This window comes from Schistocerca serialis, chromosome 6 (genome assembly GCF_023864345.2).
Source record: "Schistocerca serialis cubense isolate TAMUIC-IGC-003099 chromosome 6, iqSchSeri2.2, whole genome shotgun sequence".
NCBI lineage: Eukaryota > Metazoa > Arthropoda > Insecta > Orthoptera > Acrididae > Schistocerca > Schistocerca serialis.
Window position 1 is genome coordinate 348,168,379 of NC_064643.1, and position 20,753 is coordinate 348,189,131.

The 20,753-nt window shown below is 43.8% G+C and overlaps 1 protein-coding gene across 4 annotated transcripts in view; it reads left to right on the plus strand.

The window, feature by feature from the left end:
• The window catches only part of LOC126483794 (myb-related protein B), a 212,163-nt gene that overhangs the window by 45,402 nt on the left and 146,008 nt on the right, over nt 1–20,753 (plus strand). For 2 of the 4 annotated variants that reach the window (XM_050106966.1, XM_050106967.1), the window contains exon 1: nt 16,939–17,084. The exons of the other annotated variants lie outside the window; for them this stretch is intronic. In XM_050106966.1, coding sequence (XP_049962923.1) covers nt 17,023–17,084 — 62 coding nt within the window. In that variant the 5' untranslated portion in view covers nt 16,939–17,022. Of the gene's footprint in view, nt 1–16,938; nt 17,085–20,753 lie in introns of those variants that run through there. 4 annotated transcript variants of the gene reach the window in all.

Here is a 20,753-nt window from a genome sequence, read left to right on the forward strand (position 1 = left end):
CAGCAGATTCAACATTCTTTTTTCAACCGAAACTGACCGGAAAAAAACGTATTGCGTTACTTGCTGAACGGCCTTCTTAGGTTTGGGAGTGGAACCATTCCTGGGATCCTGAAATGTCAGTGCAGTAATTACAGCTTCATTTCGTAATGGAAGGAAGTGTTGCATGGTGCAGATAAAAATTGAAGAGGAAGGTCAAGGATCGCCTGCACTAAGCATGTACAGATGTACTTAGGAGACTTCCGCAGGGCAAGCTAGCATGGAGAGCTCCATCAAATGTCTTCAGACAGGCAATCACCACCACCACTCCCGCCACGAACAGCAACAATACAACCGCAACAACGGTTTTTGGATCGAAATATTGTTTAACTTTTGTTGGCGACTACTTCACGAACACTAAAAAGAAAGAATGCGTTATTTAGCTTCACTGTCTAAGTGGATTAACTAAATTTGCCTCTGATTTTCATTTAATTCTTATTTAATTTCTCCGTCTTTGCTTACGTCTTTGCAAATACTTAAGTTAGTCAAAATATTTAGTCAGCTTATACTCGGATATAATTCCACTGGAAGGAGCCAAACCCATCGAAAAACGTTTGATATATTCGCATTTCTGCAATTGATACCTATATTGGAATTCACCGCCAACTAAGGGTGTTATCGCGACTGCTTACTACTATATGAGTTGGACTCTAGTGAGTTTAGAATCTGTTACGCAAGAGACTCCAGAAGGCTCTCATTCCACGGCTTTTTTTATCTCGACTCCCGCGCACTTTGTGCGCTAGGGGCAAGATGATAGATGACGTGCCGCTGGGTTGGTGACAGATTCTTACGGGAATACATGAAAGGGGATATTGTTAGCTCCCGCACTTCACACACAGTCACCATTGTTGAATACGCTAAAATAGTACTTGTCACGATTTTCGATAGGTGTGCGACGGTCATCAGGAAGAGAAACATGCTGTGAGGTATAAACGTTTAGAATTTGCGTGTGATACAATGTAGGAGTTCTTTCGGAATCAGCTTGTTCATCTCTAGTATGTTCCCCAACGCCTTTGCTCACGAATAGTGAGGCAAGTCATTGACCGAAGTTAAAAATTAAAAATGCTGCGCAATCTGCCCATTAAGAGGTGCACTGAGGCGACAAAAGTCATGGGACACCTCCTAACATCGTGTCGGACCTCATTTTACCCGATAGAAATCTACGCGGCATGGACTCGACAAATCGTTGCAAATCCCCTGCAGAAATATTGAGCCATGCGGCCTCTATAGATGTTCATAATTCCGCAGGTGTTGCCTGTGCTGGCCGAGCGGTTCTAGGCGCTTCAGTCCGGAACCACACGGCTGCTACGGTCGCAGGTTCGAATCCTGCCTGCCTCGGGCATGGATGTGTGTGATGTCCTTAGGTTGGTTACGCTTAAGTAGTTCTCAGTTCTAGGGGACTGATGACCTCAGGTGTTAAGTCCCATAGTGCTTAGAGCCATTTGAACCATTTGTTGCCTGTGCAGGATTTTGTGCACGTACTGAGCTCCCAATTATGCCCCGTAGATGTTCGCTGGTATTCATGCCGGGCGATCAGAGTGGCCAGATCATTTGCTCTAATTAACCAGAATGTTCTTCAAACCAATCGCGAACAATTGTGGGCCTTTGACATGGCGCATTATCATCTATTAAAATTCTGTCGTTGTTTGGGAACATTTAAGTCCGTGAATGGCTACAGATGGTCTCAAAGTAGCCGAACATTCGGTTTGACGGGAGGACCCAGTCCATTCCATGTACACACACACACACACACACACACACACACACACACACCATTACGGAGCCACCACCAGCTCGCACAGTGCACAGTGCGTTGTTGACAACTTGGGTCCGTGGCTTCGTGGAATGCGCACCACACTCGGACACCCCAGGCCATGGTTGTCCAGTTGTCTGGGGTCCATCCTGTACGGTCACGAGCGCAAGACAGGCGCCGTAGGCGATGCGCTGTTAGCAAAGGCACTTGCGCCCGTCGTCTGCTGCCATAGCCTATTAACGCCAAATTTCGCCGCCTGTCCTAACCGATACGTTCGTCTTACGTTCCACATTGATTTCTGCTGTTATTTGACGCAGAGTTGCTTGTCTGTTAGCACTGACGACTACGCAAACGCCGCTGGTCTCGGTCGGTAAGTGAAAGGCGTCGGCCAGTACGCTGTCTGGTGAGAGGTAACTTCTGAATTACGGTATTCTCGGCTCACTCTCTCGGAATATTGAATTCCCTAACGATTTCCGAAATGGAATGTACCAGCCGTCTAGCTTGAACTACCATTCCGCATTCAAAGTCTGCTAATTCCTGTTCTGCGGCCTCAATAACGCCGGAAACCTTTTGAAATGAATCACACGCGTACAAATGACAGCTTAACCTATGCACTGCTCTTTTATACCTTATGTACGCTATACCACCGCCATCTGTATATGTGCCTGTCGCTATGCCATGACTTTTATCACATGAGTGTACAATCTTAGGTTAAAAGTTTAACACAGGAAGGCAAGTATTGCAGTTAGAAACTATTTATCTTGAGATAACGTAACTCACAGCGCACAGATTACCCAAACTGACCTATCCAGTGCTTGATAAAGAGAGCATGTAGCGATTTCTAACTGCCTTAAAACGTAATTTCAAACCTTTTGTACACTTCTTCTCGTTTACATAGTTAATATCAAATATTTGAAATACTAACTCATTTATAAAGTAATTAAACGTCTGAAACTGTTTTACACATGGAAGTTCGAAAGAATCGCGGGTGGAGGGCTTACTGGTTCTGTACTAGTGTATTGAGTACATCAGTACAGATTCTGTATCCGCTCCTTTTATCCATCAGCAGTAAACATAAGCGATGCTGTTGCCAACTATAATTCATTTTGTTGTTGCCCAACAAACTTAGAATGCTGTGACTCTTAATGACGTCAGTAACTGTGTAACTGAAAGTTTGAAAATGTTGTTGTATAAAAGTATTGCCAAGTAGACGAGAGTATGGTAACATTATTGACACAGTTACAAACTTTCTGATGTGGTCAGCTGCTTCGTTGTTTAGTATTCCCCACAGAAAAAGGACAAAGACAAAAAATAACTTTGATGCAGACGCGTCTCGTAGTACCGTGTCTTTAGTTTCTTGCTCTGCTTTTTCCGCAAGGGCCACGAACTAGCTTTGGAACACTGTATCTTTCTTTCTGGTTACTTAGTTCCTGGACACGGAATATTTTATACATTGGGGAAACATAAATTAACACTGCGTATTAATTCAGTAAATGATTTAGTGAATAAGTGAAGCAGCACATGCGGCCACGATTATCAACTTCTGATGCTGGGTCACTGTCGTCGTTTTTGACTTTACGCAGAGTCGGTGTCGTGGAAGTAACCGTTTTTCGCCACTTGGCACCATTCTGCGGAAGCTGGCCGTGTCTGTTCAGAGAAAACTGAAGAGTATACATTTCGTGACCACTAATGATTTGTTGTTCAACACTGTATTAACAATTCTGTTCTTTTATTTGTAATATTTTACATTTACCTTTGAACGGTGTGGTAATACACATAGCACGTTACTACTCTAGTTTTTTAATTTTACAACGAATCAGACTGTACTAGCATTGGATCTTTATTATTAAGAGCGAATCCTAGTGCGTTTCGATGTAGCTAATTTGAAACGATTATATCAGTGAATAGGAAAATTTTGAACCCTTTCAACCTGCACAGTTCTCAACGTTTTATTTGTCTTCATGGGCGAATTTCTGCGTTTTGATAAGGTGTAAAGTTATGCGGAAATATAATCAGTATGTCCGTGCGAACCCAAGGCACTCAACTGACTTGTTGTACAAGTGCAAGCATATTTTGACTACTGTATTGCGTGAAGAGGCATCATACGGACTTAGAAGCGGATATAAAAATTCATGTCAGGGTTGGAGTTTCTCTCCACGCAGATAAATAAGATGGTACAGGGCATTTTTAAATGTATAGCGTAATGCACGAGTCCCGTCATTAAATCTTACTTTTTAATAGGTTTTCCAGTTTTAGGAATCACAGTCGCGTAGAGTCGTCTTATGATCAGATTTTCGTGGATTGACTTTTTTTTATCTCGTTTTGGAGGCTATTGGAATTCGGCAGTATAGTCTTTTCAAGTAATTCATTACTGCCTATGATAATCAATCACATCGTATGCCGTAGCAGTGTCAAGAAAATCATATTCAACATTCGACCAGAGACCGATTATGTCAACGCCACTTCATGGCAATTCAGCATTAGCCGCTGTTTCAACAGTAGTCCTATTCACAGTGTTAACACTTGGCACAACTGTAAACGTGTTTCGTCACTGGCGCAGTATGATTGGCATTGGATACTATCATTCAAACATGTTTTTCAAGTTTAGACTTAATCAACTTGTAATTGATCATACTAAATTTAAAACTATGTACATAGTCTTGTTGGATCTTGTTTTTACTAGTCGTAAGAGAGAAAGAAAGAAGGTTGGTATTAAAACGCCTTGTCGGTTGGGAGGTCATTACAGAATAGATGCGTGATTAGAATGGACTGTAATGTGTAAGGAAAGGACGGAAACTAACGAGTCCACTGCCGTATCCAATGTGTCACCTCGCTCAGGCCTCAGGAATTGTTCTGTGTAATGGATTTGTTTTTGACGCCGCACACCAGGCTGTCCCGCAACTCTGGAGCAGATAAGACATGGCCGCGGGATGGATCCCATTAACCTGATTCTCATGAATGCTGTGCTTTGCATCTAACATGTCTGCTCATGAGGAGACATGGCCGCGGGATGGATCCCATTAACCTGATTCTCATGAATGCTGTGCTTTGCATCTAACATGTCTGCTCATGAGGAGAAGACAAGAAGTGTTATAATGCGATTTCCCAGAAACTTCGCTCATTGGAAGAGGAGCTAAAATATGCGAACACTGTCTCGGCTTATCCGTAGATACTGGATCATTTCGGAGAAAACAGCGGTTAAAGTTTTTGACGTAATTTAGATGTCTTTTAGCGCGCGATGATCTCAGCCGCAATGGTGACGCTGTGGCTAGCGTCACGGCGTCTCACTTTCGTACCCTGTGTTTTTATTTATTTTATTATTTTTTCATTTATCTACCCATGTTCATAGATGGTTACTAAGCGTATGTTCCTTAGCAGGTTAGGGGATACAAGGTCGTTATACTACTTGTAAATTACAACTGGGTTTCACAATGTCATACATTGATTATACGATATAAGTATATATAGGAGAGAGCGCCGCGGATATGATACACGAATTGCGGTGGCAGTTATTAGAACAAAACATTTTTCGCTGCGGCAGGACCTTCTCATGAAATTTCAGTCACCAACTTTCGCCTAAGAGTGTGAAAATATTTCGTTGGCGTCCACCTTATATAGGAAGAAATGATCATCATAATAAAATAAGAGAAATCAGACCTCGTACGGAAAGATTTAAGTGTTCGTTTCCCCCGTGCGCTGTTCGAGAGTGGAACGGAAGAGAGAAGTAGCTTAAAGTTGGTTCGATGAACCCTCTGCCAGGCATTAAGTGTGCGTTGCAGAGTAATCAAGCAGATGTTGATGGCGTTTGTTGGGGTTCAGTCGTTTTTAAATTCTCATCTTCTATCAATTCTTATGTTAATTCTTGTATTCAATTCTTATGTTTATTCTTCAGGAAGATTTGGTGTATTCCCTTGGATGATACCGATCGTAGAAACATTCAAAACATAGAAATTTCGAACACCACGAGCATCGCGCAAAGGCAGGTTTGCCACAATGACATTTCTTCGTTATGGATCTCTCACGGGAGAGAAACGACGTTGGCATTGCTGAAGATTTCACGCGCTCGTTATAATTTCGCGACAAGCCACGCATAGCGTATAATTTTTTCGAAAACTGCCTCTTGCCGTTTTTTGTATCGAGATAACAGTGCAGATATTTCACCGAAAACAATTTCAAATAATTTTTTCATTCATTTATTGTTTCATTTATTGAATTCATTCGTCATATATACAATTAGTAGACGAATGAGGATAACGTTATTTTAGTATACATTGCAGAAGTTCTTCTACGGACCTGGGTAGATTAATGGAAAACAAGCATAAGAGTCACCGCCGTGGCCGAGCCGTTCTAGGCGCTTCAGTCTGGAACCGCGCGACCGCTACGGTCGCAGGTTCGAATCCTGCCTCGGGCGTGAATGTGTGTGATGTCCTTAGGTTAGTTAGGTTTGAGTAGTTCTGAGTTCTAGGGGACTGATGACCTCAGCTGTTAAGTCCCATAGTGCTCAGAGCCATTTGAACCAAGCATAAAATAATAATCGGGTTTCGAACACGGGGCGCTGAAGTGTGAAGTCGCGATGCTAATCACTGTGCCATCGCTTCAGCTTTGATCGTCGTATTCTGTGAAATGGTAGGGTATCCACGAATTAGCCGAGACACGTATCCTCTTATTCTGACCCCTCTTTCACTGAGTGGATTTTCTGGGAAATCGGGTTATGGCACTTTGCCGGATTCTCCTCGTCAGTAGAAGTAATTGCATAGAATACAAGTACAGAGTAACTGGAGTAGATAGTGGCACTCTGCCTGCTACCTGGCCATATGACGATCCTGGGGAGCAAGGTGGTCGATGCAGTGCGACTGAAGCGTGCGGCGGGCAGTGTGCAGCTTACCTGCAAGGGCTTGCCAAGGGGTCCCCAGCCAGTGGGCTAAGACATGATGACTGCGCGTGAGGGACAATAGCTCCGACTTGTGAAAGCCTACATAAAGAACAGACGTGCTTGCCTGCGCCCAGCTCTGTAGAAGAGACGAAGTTCTGGCGTGTTTGCCTGTTGGGTACGCTCTGTTCGCATATGACCTACAGCTGTGGCGGGACGCTGCGGGAGTGCGCGCGAGGGATTTACCTCTTTCAGTGAAACATATCACTAACTGCATTTTGTATGTTGATGGATTGCGGTCCTTGCTCTCACTGTGGACGTACATACTGCTAACTTTAAACTTGGGTAGCGTTGAAACAATTTCGAAGATAATAGGGAGGCTGGTTTATCCCGCGCGATATACAGACGGATACATCTGCGTATGTAATATCCCGTGTGTGGTCTGGTTTTTAAGTTAGGTCTTGCTTTGGACATTGATAGACTGAAATTTTTGTTGGAGCTTTTTGACAGGTTTAAGTTGTGTGTATGACTAGGTCTCCTACTCGGAATTTTGCCTATCAAGGGCAGTACTCTCTCACCGATTTACCAATCAAACCATCCGCGACCTGTACTCTCAGGATCAATTCAACAATTATATGTCTCCTACTTTTTTTCGAAACTTCACAGAAACTCTGTTGCAAAACTTTATGGACGAACACGCGTGGTAAAAAGGATATCGTAGAAAATAGTTTAGCCACAGACAAGTTTGTGGCTTCGCGTCTAGGACCCTTTCAATACTTTGCACAATTTGGTCGGTCATCCCGTTATATGTGTAAATACGTAGTGAAAAGGACTAAGCTGTACAGAAACATTCCAGAGAGGTAAATAAATAGTATTTATTCCCTTCTTTGTATTTCATCAACTCAGCTGAGTTTATTTTTCCAGTTTGTATGCTTTAGGTGACGAAGCAGTATCAATAAAAAATACAAAATCAATACAATACAAAATTGTATCAATACAAAATCAATTACTCCTAATTATTTAGGCTATAAGGGTGTTACTAACTATATCTGTCATACAGTCGCCCAGAACCTGATTGTGTAGCGCTCTCTCGCGATACAGGAAGGTAACTCCAGGCCGTGACCGAATTCGCGTGTTTTCCACGCCCTCTGGGCAAATGCTGGGCTGGCTCCCAATTTTTATCTCTGACAATGCGGTACACAAACAGTTAAAATACGAGTACAGGCACAGAACAAAGCTTACACAATTTCCTGACAGGAGGCACACACGACTTCCTTCACTGAGATAACTGATGACTGTGGTGACTAGAAGGGAATCCGGTCGCGAAGCTAAAGGAAAATAAGTTTTCCAAAACTGTAGTACAGCGCACCCCGTAGTAAAAATGCGATTGACGCTAAAAATAATAGTCGAAGAAATGTTGTGCTGAAATAATTAGTTAAAATGATATGTGACAATTTTATGTCAAAAGTATGTACACATTATGCATGTATGAGCATTAAAGAGTCTTAAAACTGTGCTGATTACTTGTAACTGATGTATTTAAATCGAGGTGCGCGGAAATGGAACCTTCTGACTTCGAAATCGATAGCAATTAGGTAGAATTAAGCAATAAATGCACCTGATCGGCTAAAGAAATGAAGCAGGGAATAAACATTGAGATAGGAAATGTAATACCAGGACAGGTATACGAACAATTGCAGTGACTAAAGAAGCTTTTAGAAATTATATTAGAACAAATAAGCCCTCGGTCACAAATGTTAAGTCAAAATTGACCAGGTTTCGACGCTAAGGGCTGCTCGTACTTTAGTGAACAAGGGTTGCAACAAGTCTTAGCGGCTCGCCATCTTACTTACAACTATTCATGACGTCGCCTTTCCGGCTTAGATCTTTTTTAATATGTGACTTGTAAGTACTGCATCTTTTTCCAGTCAGTACAAACTTTAATTTTATTAATGTATTATGTACTTAGTTTGTTCTAGAACAGTTAGTCTAATCCTGAAGACGACGCTCGTAGTAGCGTCGAAACCTGATCAATTTTGACTTCATGTTTGTGACCGAGTGCTTATTTGTTCTAATATAATTCTGACACTATCACTGAACCTTAACAGCTATGTTCAAAGTTTTAGCTTTTAGAGATATCTATACGTAATGCATTAACAACCAACTAGCATAATACAGAAACAAGAAGGAAATTCATCAAGACATTTATTTGGAGCATATAAGCTGTGGTTATGAAGGGTGGAATCTTAGGAAACAATAAAAGAAGAAAATTGGAAGCCACAGAGATGAGGATATGGAGAAGAGATTCAAAAACATGCTAGATTGAAAGAAAACAAATAGTAAAAGAATTTATAAGAAAAGCGTATTGATTAACTTGATACAGATAACAAAAACTAAATTAATGGGACACATAATTCGACATAATAGCTTCATAGGAAACATCTTGGAACGAGAAATCCTGGGGAAGAAGAAATGAAGACGCAGTCCGAGAACCTCCACATTACAGTATTACTTCAGCGATTACAAGCAAATGGTACAGATTGCGTGAGGCAGAAGGATGGCTGCCTCAGCAGGGCCACAAGTGTGTGTGATGATGATGATTTTCCTCCTCATAGTACTCAGCAGCCGACGTCGCCACAACATTTTTACCACTCATGCAAGTTACAAGAGTGGGGAAGCGGTGGACTCCACTACGAAGGCCTCCGTCGCTGGGGAGCCAGCCGTGCGGCGACCCCTGCGCCAGTACCGCAGTTAAGTGCTTCCCCATAGAAAAGTCTCCCCGCCAGTCTCCCGGTGGAACCAAAGCCCGGACCTGTTCCTTGTTTCGTGCCTCCTTCCTTCCTTCCGCTCCCCGCAGCACCGCTGCCGTGTGCAGAGGCCTCGTAGGGGAAGTGAATTGTCGAGTACAGGCGTGCACATGTAAAGAAGCCATGTTCGCCGCCATGGGGCCTCTTCGCAAAGCCTGGAACCGCTCACAGTTTTCTTCGTTTCGAGGTGTGCTCTTCAGAAGCGATATTAGTGTCGTTTGAATCATGTACCTCGCTGGTTCTCCTGCTGGTAAAGGATGTTCGAGGTCTCCCACTGCCTTCCTTCGCATTGCTGAAGTCTTTTTTTTCCAAGTACTTCTGCATTTACACCTGCAGAGGGTAGTTTGTGTGCCACTGACACTTTGCCCCTTTCCTGTTCCCGTAGCGAATGGTGTTCCGGAGAAAGATCCTGTGAGTTCGGATCTTCCTAATTTTACCTTCATGGTATTTTCGCGAGGTGTACGTAGGGAGAACAGTATGTCCTTAGTTTCTTCTGGTACGCACCCTTTCGGAATTTTAACAGTAAACGGCATGTCATACACAACGCCTCTCTTGTAGCTCCTGCCATCGCCATTGGATCCGCACTTCAGGACACAATCTTGATAACTGAGTTCACACGCGGTGTTAGGAGGAAACACGAAGAAGAATGCACATTAGTATGAATGCAAGATGCTTTCGCTAGACGGTGACACGTAATGACAGAAAGTGTAGTTACCCAGAGTGACTGCCGTGCTGTTGTGGTTTTTCTCAGGGTACCCATATTTTAGTAGCTGCCGCAAATCCTTTCTTATACTACACATTTCTCAAGCCATGCACAGTCGTATTCCTAAGATTATGTTATCCCTTTCATTCCTTTTTCTCTAACCCGGATCAGTCACAGTAATTCGCTACTTGTTATGTATGTTAGTACGTCGTCGCGTTGTTCGCTTTTTCGCAGATTTGCTTCATTTCTCGGCATAGTTGCACTTCGCTCTTATTTCCTTGGTCCGGCCCTCTTCCGCTTCCAGAGTTCACAAATTGGACTGGCTGCAAACTGTCGGCTGCTGTGTTACCTCCCGAGTTTCTCTTTTGATATCTCATTTACATTTTCCATTCGGGCCCTTTTCTGTTCAGCGTCCCTCTTTTGCCTGTCTCCGCTCCCCCTCTTTCACGTTTCCTGTCTGTTCCGCCCTTTCCGTTTCCTATTGGGGACACCTCCTCCCTGTCCCGCCCCCGCTCTTGCTCTCATTTCCGTTCAACCCTTTCCTGTTTCCTGCCCTCTTGCCTCCCACTCCCACTCCTTCCCCCATCATTTTTGTTCGAGTCTTCGATTTCTTTTTTGATGCCTCCATTCCGCCAGGTCCCCGTTTTTCAACATTTCTCAAGCGTTTGTTTACCAGTGATCGTGTTTTTCGTTCCTCAGAAACTATTCTTTCGAATCTGTCCTGGGGTCTCTCTCTCTCTCTCTCTCTCTCTCTCTCTCTCTCTCTCTCTCTCACACACACACACACACACACATCTCTTTCAAAATGCCTTCCAGTTAAGACAGCCAATCTTTTTCGCAGACGAGTTGCAATTTTCTGTTGTATCAATAAGTCGAAGATTGCCGTTTGCTGTACTGGCAACTTTACTTACCTTAGCGTTCCATTTCTTATTGTTAGACGTTGTTATTTCCAGATATGTGCAACGCATTTACTCCTGTCGTGTGTCATTAATTAATAGTATGGAAAAGGAAGATTAAGGTTTGGTGTTTTGTCTACAATGTACAACAATTTGAAAGGAAGCACCATCTGGGATTGGAGAAGAGTAAGGAAGGAAATCGGCCGTGTCCTTTTCAGTAGATACATGCCGACAGTGCACATAACTAATTTAGGAAACGCACGGAAAACCGAAAACGAGATGTCTGAGAGGGATTGAACATCTCTCATTCACAACACGATTCCAGTGCCGTAACGACTGTGCCATCTCGCTCGCTCAGTAACGTTGTTGTCAGATCGTATTGCGCTTAGCGGCATGCAAAATTACAGATTATGCTACGTTAACAGCAAGCTGACAACTTCTCGCCAGGCTGATGTTTAGCAAGATGTAAATCGACATGACTAAGTCAATTTTATCAATAATGGATGCAGTTGAACTCCTTGACTGTTCCTTTATAGGCTGTTGAATAATAGTCACTACCAGTCTTAATGGAAGGTGATTGTCTTTAATGCACGACCGGTTTCGGACTTGTGCCCATCTTCAGTTGGTTTTATATTTAATTACATGTTTCATTGTTCAGTGTTGAAAATCACTGTTCAAATAAAAACAAATGATTTGATGATGACTAAATAGGTCTGCTGCAGATTTTATGACGTTATCATTTATTTACAAGTTTTGAGGAGCCAGTGAGTAACAGTTTTGTTTTTAAAAATTTCGTTAAAGAGGTGTGGAAATGACATGTTTACGAAGTTTACTTGCCCACTGAGAATGAGACGTGAGTTGGAGGTATCGATGTGAATTTCGAGCTCTTCAAGAAGAAGAAGAAGAAGAAGAAGAAGATGATTCATTTTCTTTCCTTTGCTGATAGTGTATAGTATCTGCTGGTTGTGTGTGATGGTTGGGGCTGAGTGACCATGTTCTTTCAGATGTGTTGCAAAAGACAATTTTTCTTAAATTTATACATGTTGTACGGATGTTATTTGAAGGCTACGAGCGTATTGTAAGATTTTTATGAAATACTCGTAAAAAGTGGATTATCAAAGTTATTTAGCCTGAAGGAATCCAGTACTATGTAGTGAAACTCCTTTCTGTCGGGCCTATGTAGAACTCGGCGCAGTTGTCACAAATACCTAATATGCTGTAACAATGACTATTGTCTTGCTGCAGTGAATGATGTGCTGTTGTAACTTATTGTTAATGCTGTAGGGTATTTAAAATCCACTGTTAGGAAACAGGTTAGCAACTTGGTATGAAATTTTGCCTGTAAATGGGATGCAAGCAGACGTGTGTATTTGTTCGTACGGATCTGATTTAGGATGTGTGCATTGTTTCTTCTTGATTTTGTTGTTTGTTATTTATATCTGAATTGTATCCATTTCTGTATGCAATTCCTGCAATATGACTGTTTTTTAATCAGCAAAAACTTTGTTACAGGTCGTAGAAGAAAACTTGATGTTACAATTAATTATGCGCCCAGTGTCAGTAATGTCTATCAGGACAGTAATTTTTAATTTTCCTACCACACTTCCCCTGTGAAAGACATCCAGACATTACTTTTGTGTTGGGGTTTGAATTTCCATCCGCCTGTCAGGAATATGTAGGAAACCCACGGTCACAAGTACAGTAAGCGATACTTCATGCTTCCACCACCATAAACATAAAATTTCAGTTTTTTAAACTGCAGTGCAACATAGGGCTAATACCATCCCCATGAAACGGTAAGAACAAAGATGAAGAAATGAAAGCAGACAAATATCGGTAGAAAATGGTTGTGACGCAAGTTGTAAGTGGTATGAGTGATGCAACGGTAGGACAGGAAACTAACAGAATAAGATAAACATGCAGAAATATTGGGTTGTAATATATTGGGAAATTATTTCGCATATGAATTGACGAGATTATTTAATAACAAAGAATTTCAAGTTGCAGTCCAGGCGGATAAAAACCAGGAGGAACGGCTGCAGAAACATAAGATCTGCACAGTTGAAAATTGGTCGGTTAAAGTTGGAGTGTATGAAATACAATGTCAAGACTGTGAAATAAAGTGAGAGTATAAGCGTCAGATAGGAAGTAAGGTTGAGAGAACATAATAATAAAGATAGTGGTTCATCGGCGGTGGCGAAGCACCTTACGAATGCGTAGCACCTTAGGATGCATTACGGTCAACTTGAATACATTGCATTAAAAAGAAAAAGATTGCTTGCTGACAAAGTTGTAGGAATCAAAAGCGTGTTAAAGCTTTCGATAGGCATTTCTTGGCCCACTTTCGTGTTTTCCTTGTGAAAAGCATCCATCAACCTCATCTCACGGGCACATTAGGCAACCTGAACGCAAAACAGCCCTCTGCATTCTTTCCCGTCGATACCAGACTAGCCGTTACGTAAGTGTTACAATATTCGACACAAGGACTTGAACCCTGGACAGTTAGGTTAAAAAGCCTAACGCTTTACCTAATGAGCTATTCGTACCCACGCTCGAGGATTATGGTACAGCTGTATGGTCTGTGAGTGATTCGCAAGTCGTACTTACTGGCTTATGGCACCAATGGGGACTGATTGCGTACAGTTTCAGATTAAAAGTATCACACCCGATGTAATGCGGGATTGACCACTAGATGTCACGAGAGGCGGGCAAGCTAGCATAAAAAGAAACAAGGAGTACTGTGTTGTCAGTAGAGAAGCAGTAACAGCAGAATGGGTCGGCCAGGAGATTAAAAATGGCTCTGAGCACTATGGGACTTAACTTCTGAGGTCATCAGTCCCCTAGAACTTAGAACTACTTAAGCCTAACTAAGCTAAGGACATCGCACACGTCCATGCCCGAGGCAGGATTCGAGCCTGCTACCGTAGCGGTCGCGCGGTTCCAGACTGTAGCGCCTAGAACCGCTCGGCCACCCCGTAAAGTTTAGAAAGTAGGAGACGAGGTACTGGCAGAAGTAAAGCTGTGAGGACGGGGCGTGAGTCGTGCTTGGGTAGCTCAGTCGGTAGAGCACTTGCCCGCGAAAGGCAAAGGTCCCGAGTTCGAGTCTCGGTCCGGCACACAGTTTTAATCTGCCAGGAAGTTTCATATCAGCGCACACTCTGCTGTAGAGTGAAAATTTCATTCTACAAAATAAGCAGTCTCGCATATGCGGATGACTTAGTTGTGATGGCAGATTCGATTGAAAGTTTGCAAAGTAATATTTCAGAGCTAGATCAGAAATGTAAGGACTATGGTATGAGGATTAGCATCTCCAAAACGAAAGCAATGTCAGTGGGAAAGAGATATAAAAGGATTGAGTGCCAAATAGGAGGAACAGAACAGGTGGACGGTTTCAAGTACTTAGGATGCATATTCTCAATGGATGGCAACATAGTGAAAGAACTGGAAGCGAGGTGTAGCAAAGCTAATGCAGTGAGCTCTCAGCTACGATCTACTCTCTTCTGCGAGAAGGAAGTCAGTACCACGACTAAGTTATCTGTGCACCGTTCAATCTTTCGACCAACTTTGTTGTATGGGAGCGAAAGCTGGGTGGATTCAGGTTGCCTTATCAATAAGGTTGAGGTTACGGATATGAAAGTAGCTAGGATGATTGCAGGTACTAGTAGATGGGAACAATGGCAGGAGGGTGCCCACAATGAGGGTATCAAAGAAAAACTGGGAAGGAACTCTATACAAAGTGTTCCAAAAAGGTACGGCCAAACTTTCAGGAAACATTCCTCACACACAAATAAAGAAAAGATGTTATGTGGACATGTGTCCGGAAACGCTTAATTTTCATGTTAGAGCTCATTTTAGTTTCGTCAGTATGTACTGTAATTCCTCGATTCACCGCCAGTTGGCCCAATTGAAGGAAGGTAATGTTGACTTCGGTGCTTGTGTTGACATGCGACTCATTGCTCCACAGTACTAGCATCAAGCACATCAGTACGTACCATCAACAGGTTAGTGTTCATCACGAACGTGGTTTTGCAGTCAGTGCAATGTTTACAAATGCGGAGTTGGTAGATGCCCATTTGATGTCTGGACTAGCACGGGGCAATAGCCGTGGCGCGGTACGTTTGTATCGAGACAGATTTCCAGAACGAAGGTGTCCCGACAGGAAGACGTTCGAAGCAATTGATCGGCGTCTTAGAGAGCACGAAACATTCCAGCCTATGACTCGCGACTGGGGAAGACCTAGAACGTCGAGGACACCTGCAGTGGACGAGGCAATTCTTCGTGCAGTTGACGGTAACCCTAATGTCAGCGTCAGAGAAGTTGCTGCTGTACAAGGTAACGTTGACCACGTCACTGTACGGAGAGTGCTACGGGAGAACCAGTTGTTTCCGTACCATGTATAGCGTGTGCAGGCACTATCAGCAGCTCATTGGCCTCCACGGGTACACTTCTGCGAATGGTTCATCCAACAAAGTGTCAATCCTCATTTCAGTGGATGAGGCTTCATTCCAACGTGATCAAATTGTAAATTTTGACAATCAACATGTGTGGGCTGACGAGAATCCGCACGCAATTGTGCAATCACGTCATCAACACAGATTTTCTGTGAACGTTTGGGCAGGCATTGTTGGTGATGTCTTGATTGGGCCCCGTTCTTCCACCTACGCTCAATGGAGCACGTTATCATGATTTCATACGGGATACTCTACCTGTGCTGCTAGAACATGTGCCTTTACAAGTACGACACAACATGTGGTTCATGCACGATGCAGCTCCTGCACATTTCAGTCGAAGTGTTCGTACGCTTGTCTACCAATGCATCGGTGACCGATGGATTGGTAGAGGCGGACCAATTCCATGGCCTCCACGCTCTCCTGACCTCAACCCTCTTGACTTTCATTTATGGGGGCATTTGAAAGCTCTTGTCTACGCACCCCCGGTACCAAATGTAGAGACTCTTCGTGCTCGTATTGTGGACGGCTGTGATACAATACGCCATTCTCCAGGGCTGCATCAGCACATCAGGGATTCCATGCGACGGAAGTTGGATGCATGTATCCTCGCTAACGGAGGACATTTTGAACATTTCCTGTAACAAAGTGTTTGAAGTCACGCTGGTACGTTCTGTTGCTGTGTGTTTCCATTCCATGATTAATGTGAAGAGAAGTAATAAAATGAGCTCTAACATGGAAAGTAAGCGTTTCCGGACACATGTCCACATAACATATTTTCTTTCTTTGTGTGTGAGGAATGTTCCCTGAAAATTTGGGCGTACCTTTTTGTAACAACCTGTAGATGTAGCAGTCAGGGCGAACAAGCTTAGTTGGTGGGGTCATGTCACACGCGTGGGAGAAGCAAGGTTACACAAGATATTCGTGGGTTCAGCAGTAGAGGGTAGGAGGAGTCTGGGTAGACCAAGGAGAAGGTACCTGGATTCGGTTAAGAATGATTTTGAAGTAATAGGGACCAATGTTAGAACCGAATAGGGGATCATGGAGGAATTTTATAAGGGGGGGACTATGCTCCAGACTGAACGCTTAAAGGCATAATCAGTCAGTCATAAATGATGATGATGATGATACAGCATATGTAGATACGCAGGCAACGTAAGATTCAAACGATGTTTTGGGCGTGTGAAATTTTGGCCACTACAGCTGTGGGACAATCCAGATGCGGAGCACTTGTCGGATTGTAGGATACATACTAGAGGCTAGTGCTGTGGCCAAAGTGCTGGGGGGCCTTGATGCAGTGCGGCCGGGAGCAGCTGTACTGTACGGGCAATGAGACAGCAGCGGCGGCGCCCTCCCCTCTCCACCCTATGTCAGCGCGCGCGACCTGCCCGGCTGCCGGCTCGCCACACCTGGCGCTTCGCGAGCCGCGCCGGTCGGCGGTGGGGGTCCCGTGGTCGCTCGCGCGCCCTGCCGCCAGTGCGTGTTCCTCTTCCTCAGTGAGGGTGTCTGATGGCTGCCCCCTATGGATACTGCTACGCGGGAGGTGTCAGCGCCGGCGTAGAAAACGCCGAGTGAGTACCACGTTTCTATCATTCTGGTGCTCTTGCCTCCCACGTGTCTTGTTGCCGTTAATCATAACCAAGCCAGGTGCTACGGACGCACCTGGGGGAGTCTACCCGGATATCGATCGGACAGGACGGACAGATGTGCCCTATAGCGCTTGAAAGTGTGGACCTCCTGATTTAGACTGCCAGTTTTTACCTGTATTCTAACTAAATGGTTAGCACTGCAAAGTTAAAAGTTAATTACTGGCAGCTGTTAACTGTTGTGAATCCCTCCTGTGCACGATTGGTATCCCGAACCTCTATATTCGCCTCACCCCGTTCTTGGAACCAATTTGAATTCAGATCTACCTACAGCCAACGATTTTATTACAAATACTGTAATCTAAGTACGCCTTTGTTGCCACTTACCGAAGTTTACGCGCACGTGAACGTTCGTTGACGTTTGAGACAATTTGTTGCCACTGTCGGTCGCAGTATACTTTTGGTAGTGTAAAAGCTGTGAATCTAGCTACGTAGTAAAGAGAATGATGCGAAACATTGCGTAGGTGAACAACGGTGCCAGACCGGCCTCCAACAATCTTCATTGATCATCAAACTTGCAGGTTGTAGAGGTTCGCCGGCCGTGGTGATCTAGCGGTTCTAGGCGCGCAGTCCGGAACCGCACGACTGCTACGGTCGCAGGTTCGAATCCTGCCTCGGGCATTGATGTGTGTGATACCCTTAGGTTAGTTAGGTTTAAGTAGTTCTAAGTTCTGGGGGACTGATGACCACAGATGTTAAGTCCCATAGTGCTCAGAGCCATTTGAACCATTTTTTGTAGAGGTTCAGTAACTGTTGGAGCAGCGCAGTTAACAGCTTTGCATGCCATGTCACACGGGCTTTTTTTTTTCAGTTTACATACATTGAAAATGTTCCATGGAATCTGGCAGATATCGTACGATATCTCCAGTTTGCGGTTAAAATCGTGAGTGTACACCTGCTGTAAATTTTTTCTGGTGTCTGCCACTTGCAGCAACTCTTGGGTGAATACAAAATGGCCGCACGGGAAAATGGCGGGGAACCATGTGTCCACGTAATAATGGTGGCCAGTTGTAGACTGTTCTGCTGCAATTGGTATTCAGCGTATTTGTTTGCAATCGGTGTATGGAGAGATGGGAATTTTCCCCCAGGGGCGCTCTTCGTACAAAATTTTGCCGCTTTCTTATTTCGAATTCATCTCGCTCAACAATCTGCCTCGAGAGAATTTCAATACATCGCGAGGTTTTTCGTTCACTAGATTTTGTGTGAAACCTTTTGTTTCATATTGGTGTTCAGCGTGCATATCCTATGCAATCGTTCGAATATCGCCCGGTTGCGGGAATTTCTGCTGTCACCACTTCCGTTTCGTATTTCGTTGTAGTCACCGTGTCATTCATTACACTACATTGCAGGTGCGTTTCAAATCATTTTTAAGGATGTGTTACTTGAGTTGTGTAGCTCTGCTCAAGAGAGGTCTTCTTTATTTTCTTTTAGTGTTCAACCCTGAGGTTGGTTTGCAGCAGAGCGCTATTCCTCTCTTCTGTCTACCTTCCTTTTAATTTCCACAAATGTGTTACATCCAACGTCATTCATGATCTGCTGCATATATGATATCCTCGGTCGCCCCCGCCGCTTCCTTCCCTCGATAGCCCCTTCTCCTGTTGTTCCAATGATGTTGTGTCGTAGGATGTGCCCTGCAAGTTTGTCTCTTCTTGTTTGGATGTGCCTCCACAGAGATCTGGTTTCCTGTACTCTTCTAAGCACCTCTTCATTTTTTACTCTGTGTCTCCAGCTGATCTTCTATAGCACCACATCTCCAGGGCCTCTATCCGCCTTCTCTCTTCTCTTCCTGTTGCCCAAGTTTCACATCTGTATAGGGCCACACTCCAATACCACTCAAGAGAGGTACACAGAGCAAACCAATGTGTCTCATTTTTTCCAGATTACAAGTGTGAAACAACAGTACATCAATTGAATTATTTTGTTCGGCAAAAGGTTGCGAACAAACTTTACACCCAAGCAGTGCTGAGTAGAGAGAAATTGGAAGTTCATAACAGTTTTAGATGAGAAAAAACTACATTCGTGGAACGGCAGACGAAGGAATAATTTATCAATACAGTTAGCCATTTGCATTTCACTTTGTGCCTTCTTTGAAGTAGAGTTTTTATCCGAAATGTGTATTTTTACGTATCGTGAGATTGAACTACGCTTTACAAGACATTGATTACGACTCAGTAGCAAGAAAAGGTATCGGTTGTGATTTTTAGAATACCCCCCACCCCCACCCACCCAAGACTTGATGGCCCAAGTAAACGACTTTTTAGTTGCAGATTCCTTATAACATCCAGACTCCACAGGGTCTGTAGCCTGCATGTTGAGCGACACGGCGCTACGTATAAATCTCTTGTAAAATCTCGCAATCACGTTGTTTGTGGACGGTAAGTAACGTCTGGAAATGCTACTGATACATTGGGCGATTGATAGGTATTAGAAGGCACGTGGAATCAGAACTTGGGTGGGATTCGAACCCCATTTGGGGAGGGGGAAGGTGGAGTTGTCTGAGAGATAATCGTGATGCTGCTCAATGTAACATGTAGATATCTTTGAGTACCAAAGCTTGTCTGTCCATTTCCTCGTCTATTTTACTGTAAGACTTTCTCTTCGTATTAAAGAGATTTAACGCCTGACCAGGAGCAGTATGTAATCAGACATCATTTTTGGCAACTTCATACTAGATTTCCTACCATCCCCGTCAATAAAGAATATTTTTTTCTGTGGAGAATACGTTGTTGGCATAATACAGGAAATTTCAAAAATGGCTCTGAGCACTATGGGACTTAACTTCTGAGGTTATCAGTTCCCTAGAACTTAGAACTACTTAAACCTAACTAACCTAAGGACATCACACACATCCATGCCCGAGGCAGGATTCGAGCCTGCTACCGTAGCGGTCACGCGACTGTAGCGCCTAGAACCGCTTGGCCACTCCGACCGGCTACAGCAACGTCATGAAGAAGACTAAGACGAAGAAGAAGAACGGGGATCACTTTGAGGAGGTGGTGGTCAACATCTGGAGATGGTACACGTCTCGTGTAATGTGTGGCACTAACTCAGCATTAGCAGCTCACTCTTAAGATAAACAGATATATGTAACAAGACAGATTTATTGATGGTTCTTACTAGTTGCGAAATGTTATGCCTGGCCGCGCTGGGTAGCCGTGCGGTCTGCAGCGTCTTGTCACGGTTCGCGCGGCTCCCCCCGTCGGAGGTTCGAGTCCTCCCTTGGGCATGGGTGTATGTGTTGTCCTTAGCGTAAGTTAGATTAAGTAGTGCATAAGCCTAGGGACCGATGGCCTCAGCAGTTTGGTCCCATAGTCCTTACCACAAATTTCCAAAATTTGTTATGCCTGCATCACCACAAGGTTTTATTTAAATTAAGTTACATTGACAGTTTTCTGCCTGCTCACTCCATCTTGTAGAAAGTGTATGTAATGTAAATACGATTCGGAAAGCAGCGTTTTGTCGCTGAGACAGTATGACACATTGGCCAGAGAAGTTTTATTTGCAGTTCCTCTATGACCTATGTCCTATTAAATTAAAAATAAATCTATGTGCTGGAGGTGTAATCCTCCGAAACGCGCTGTGACAATATCAGTA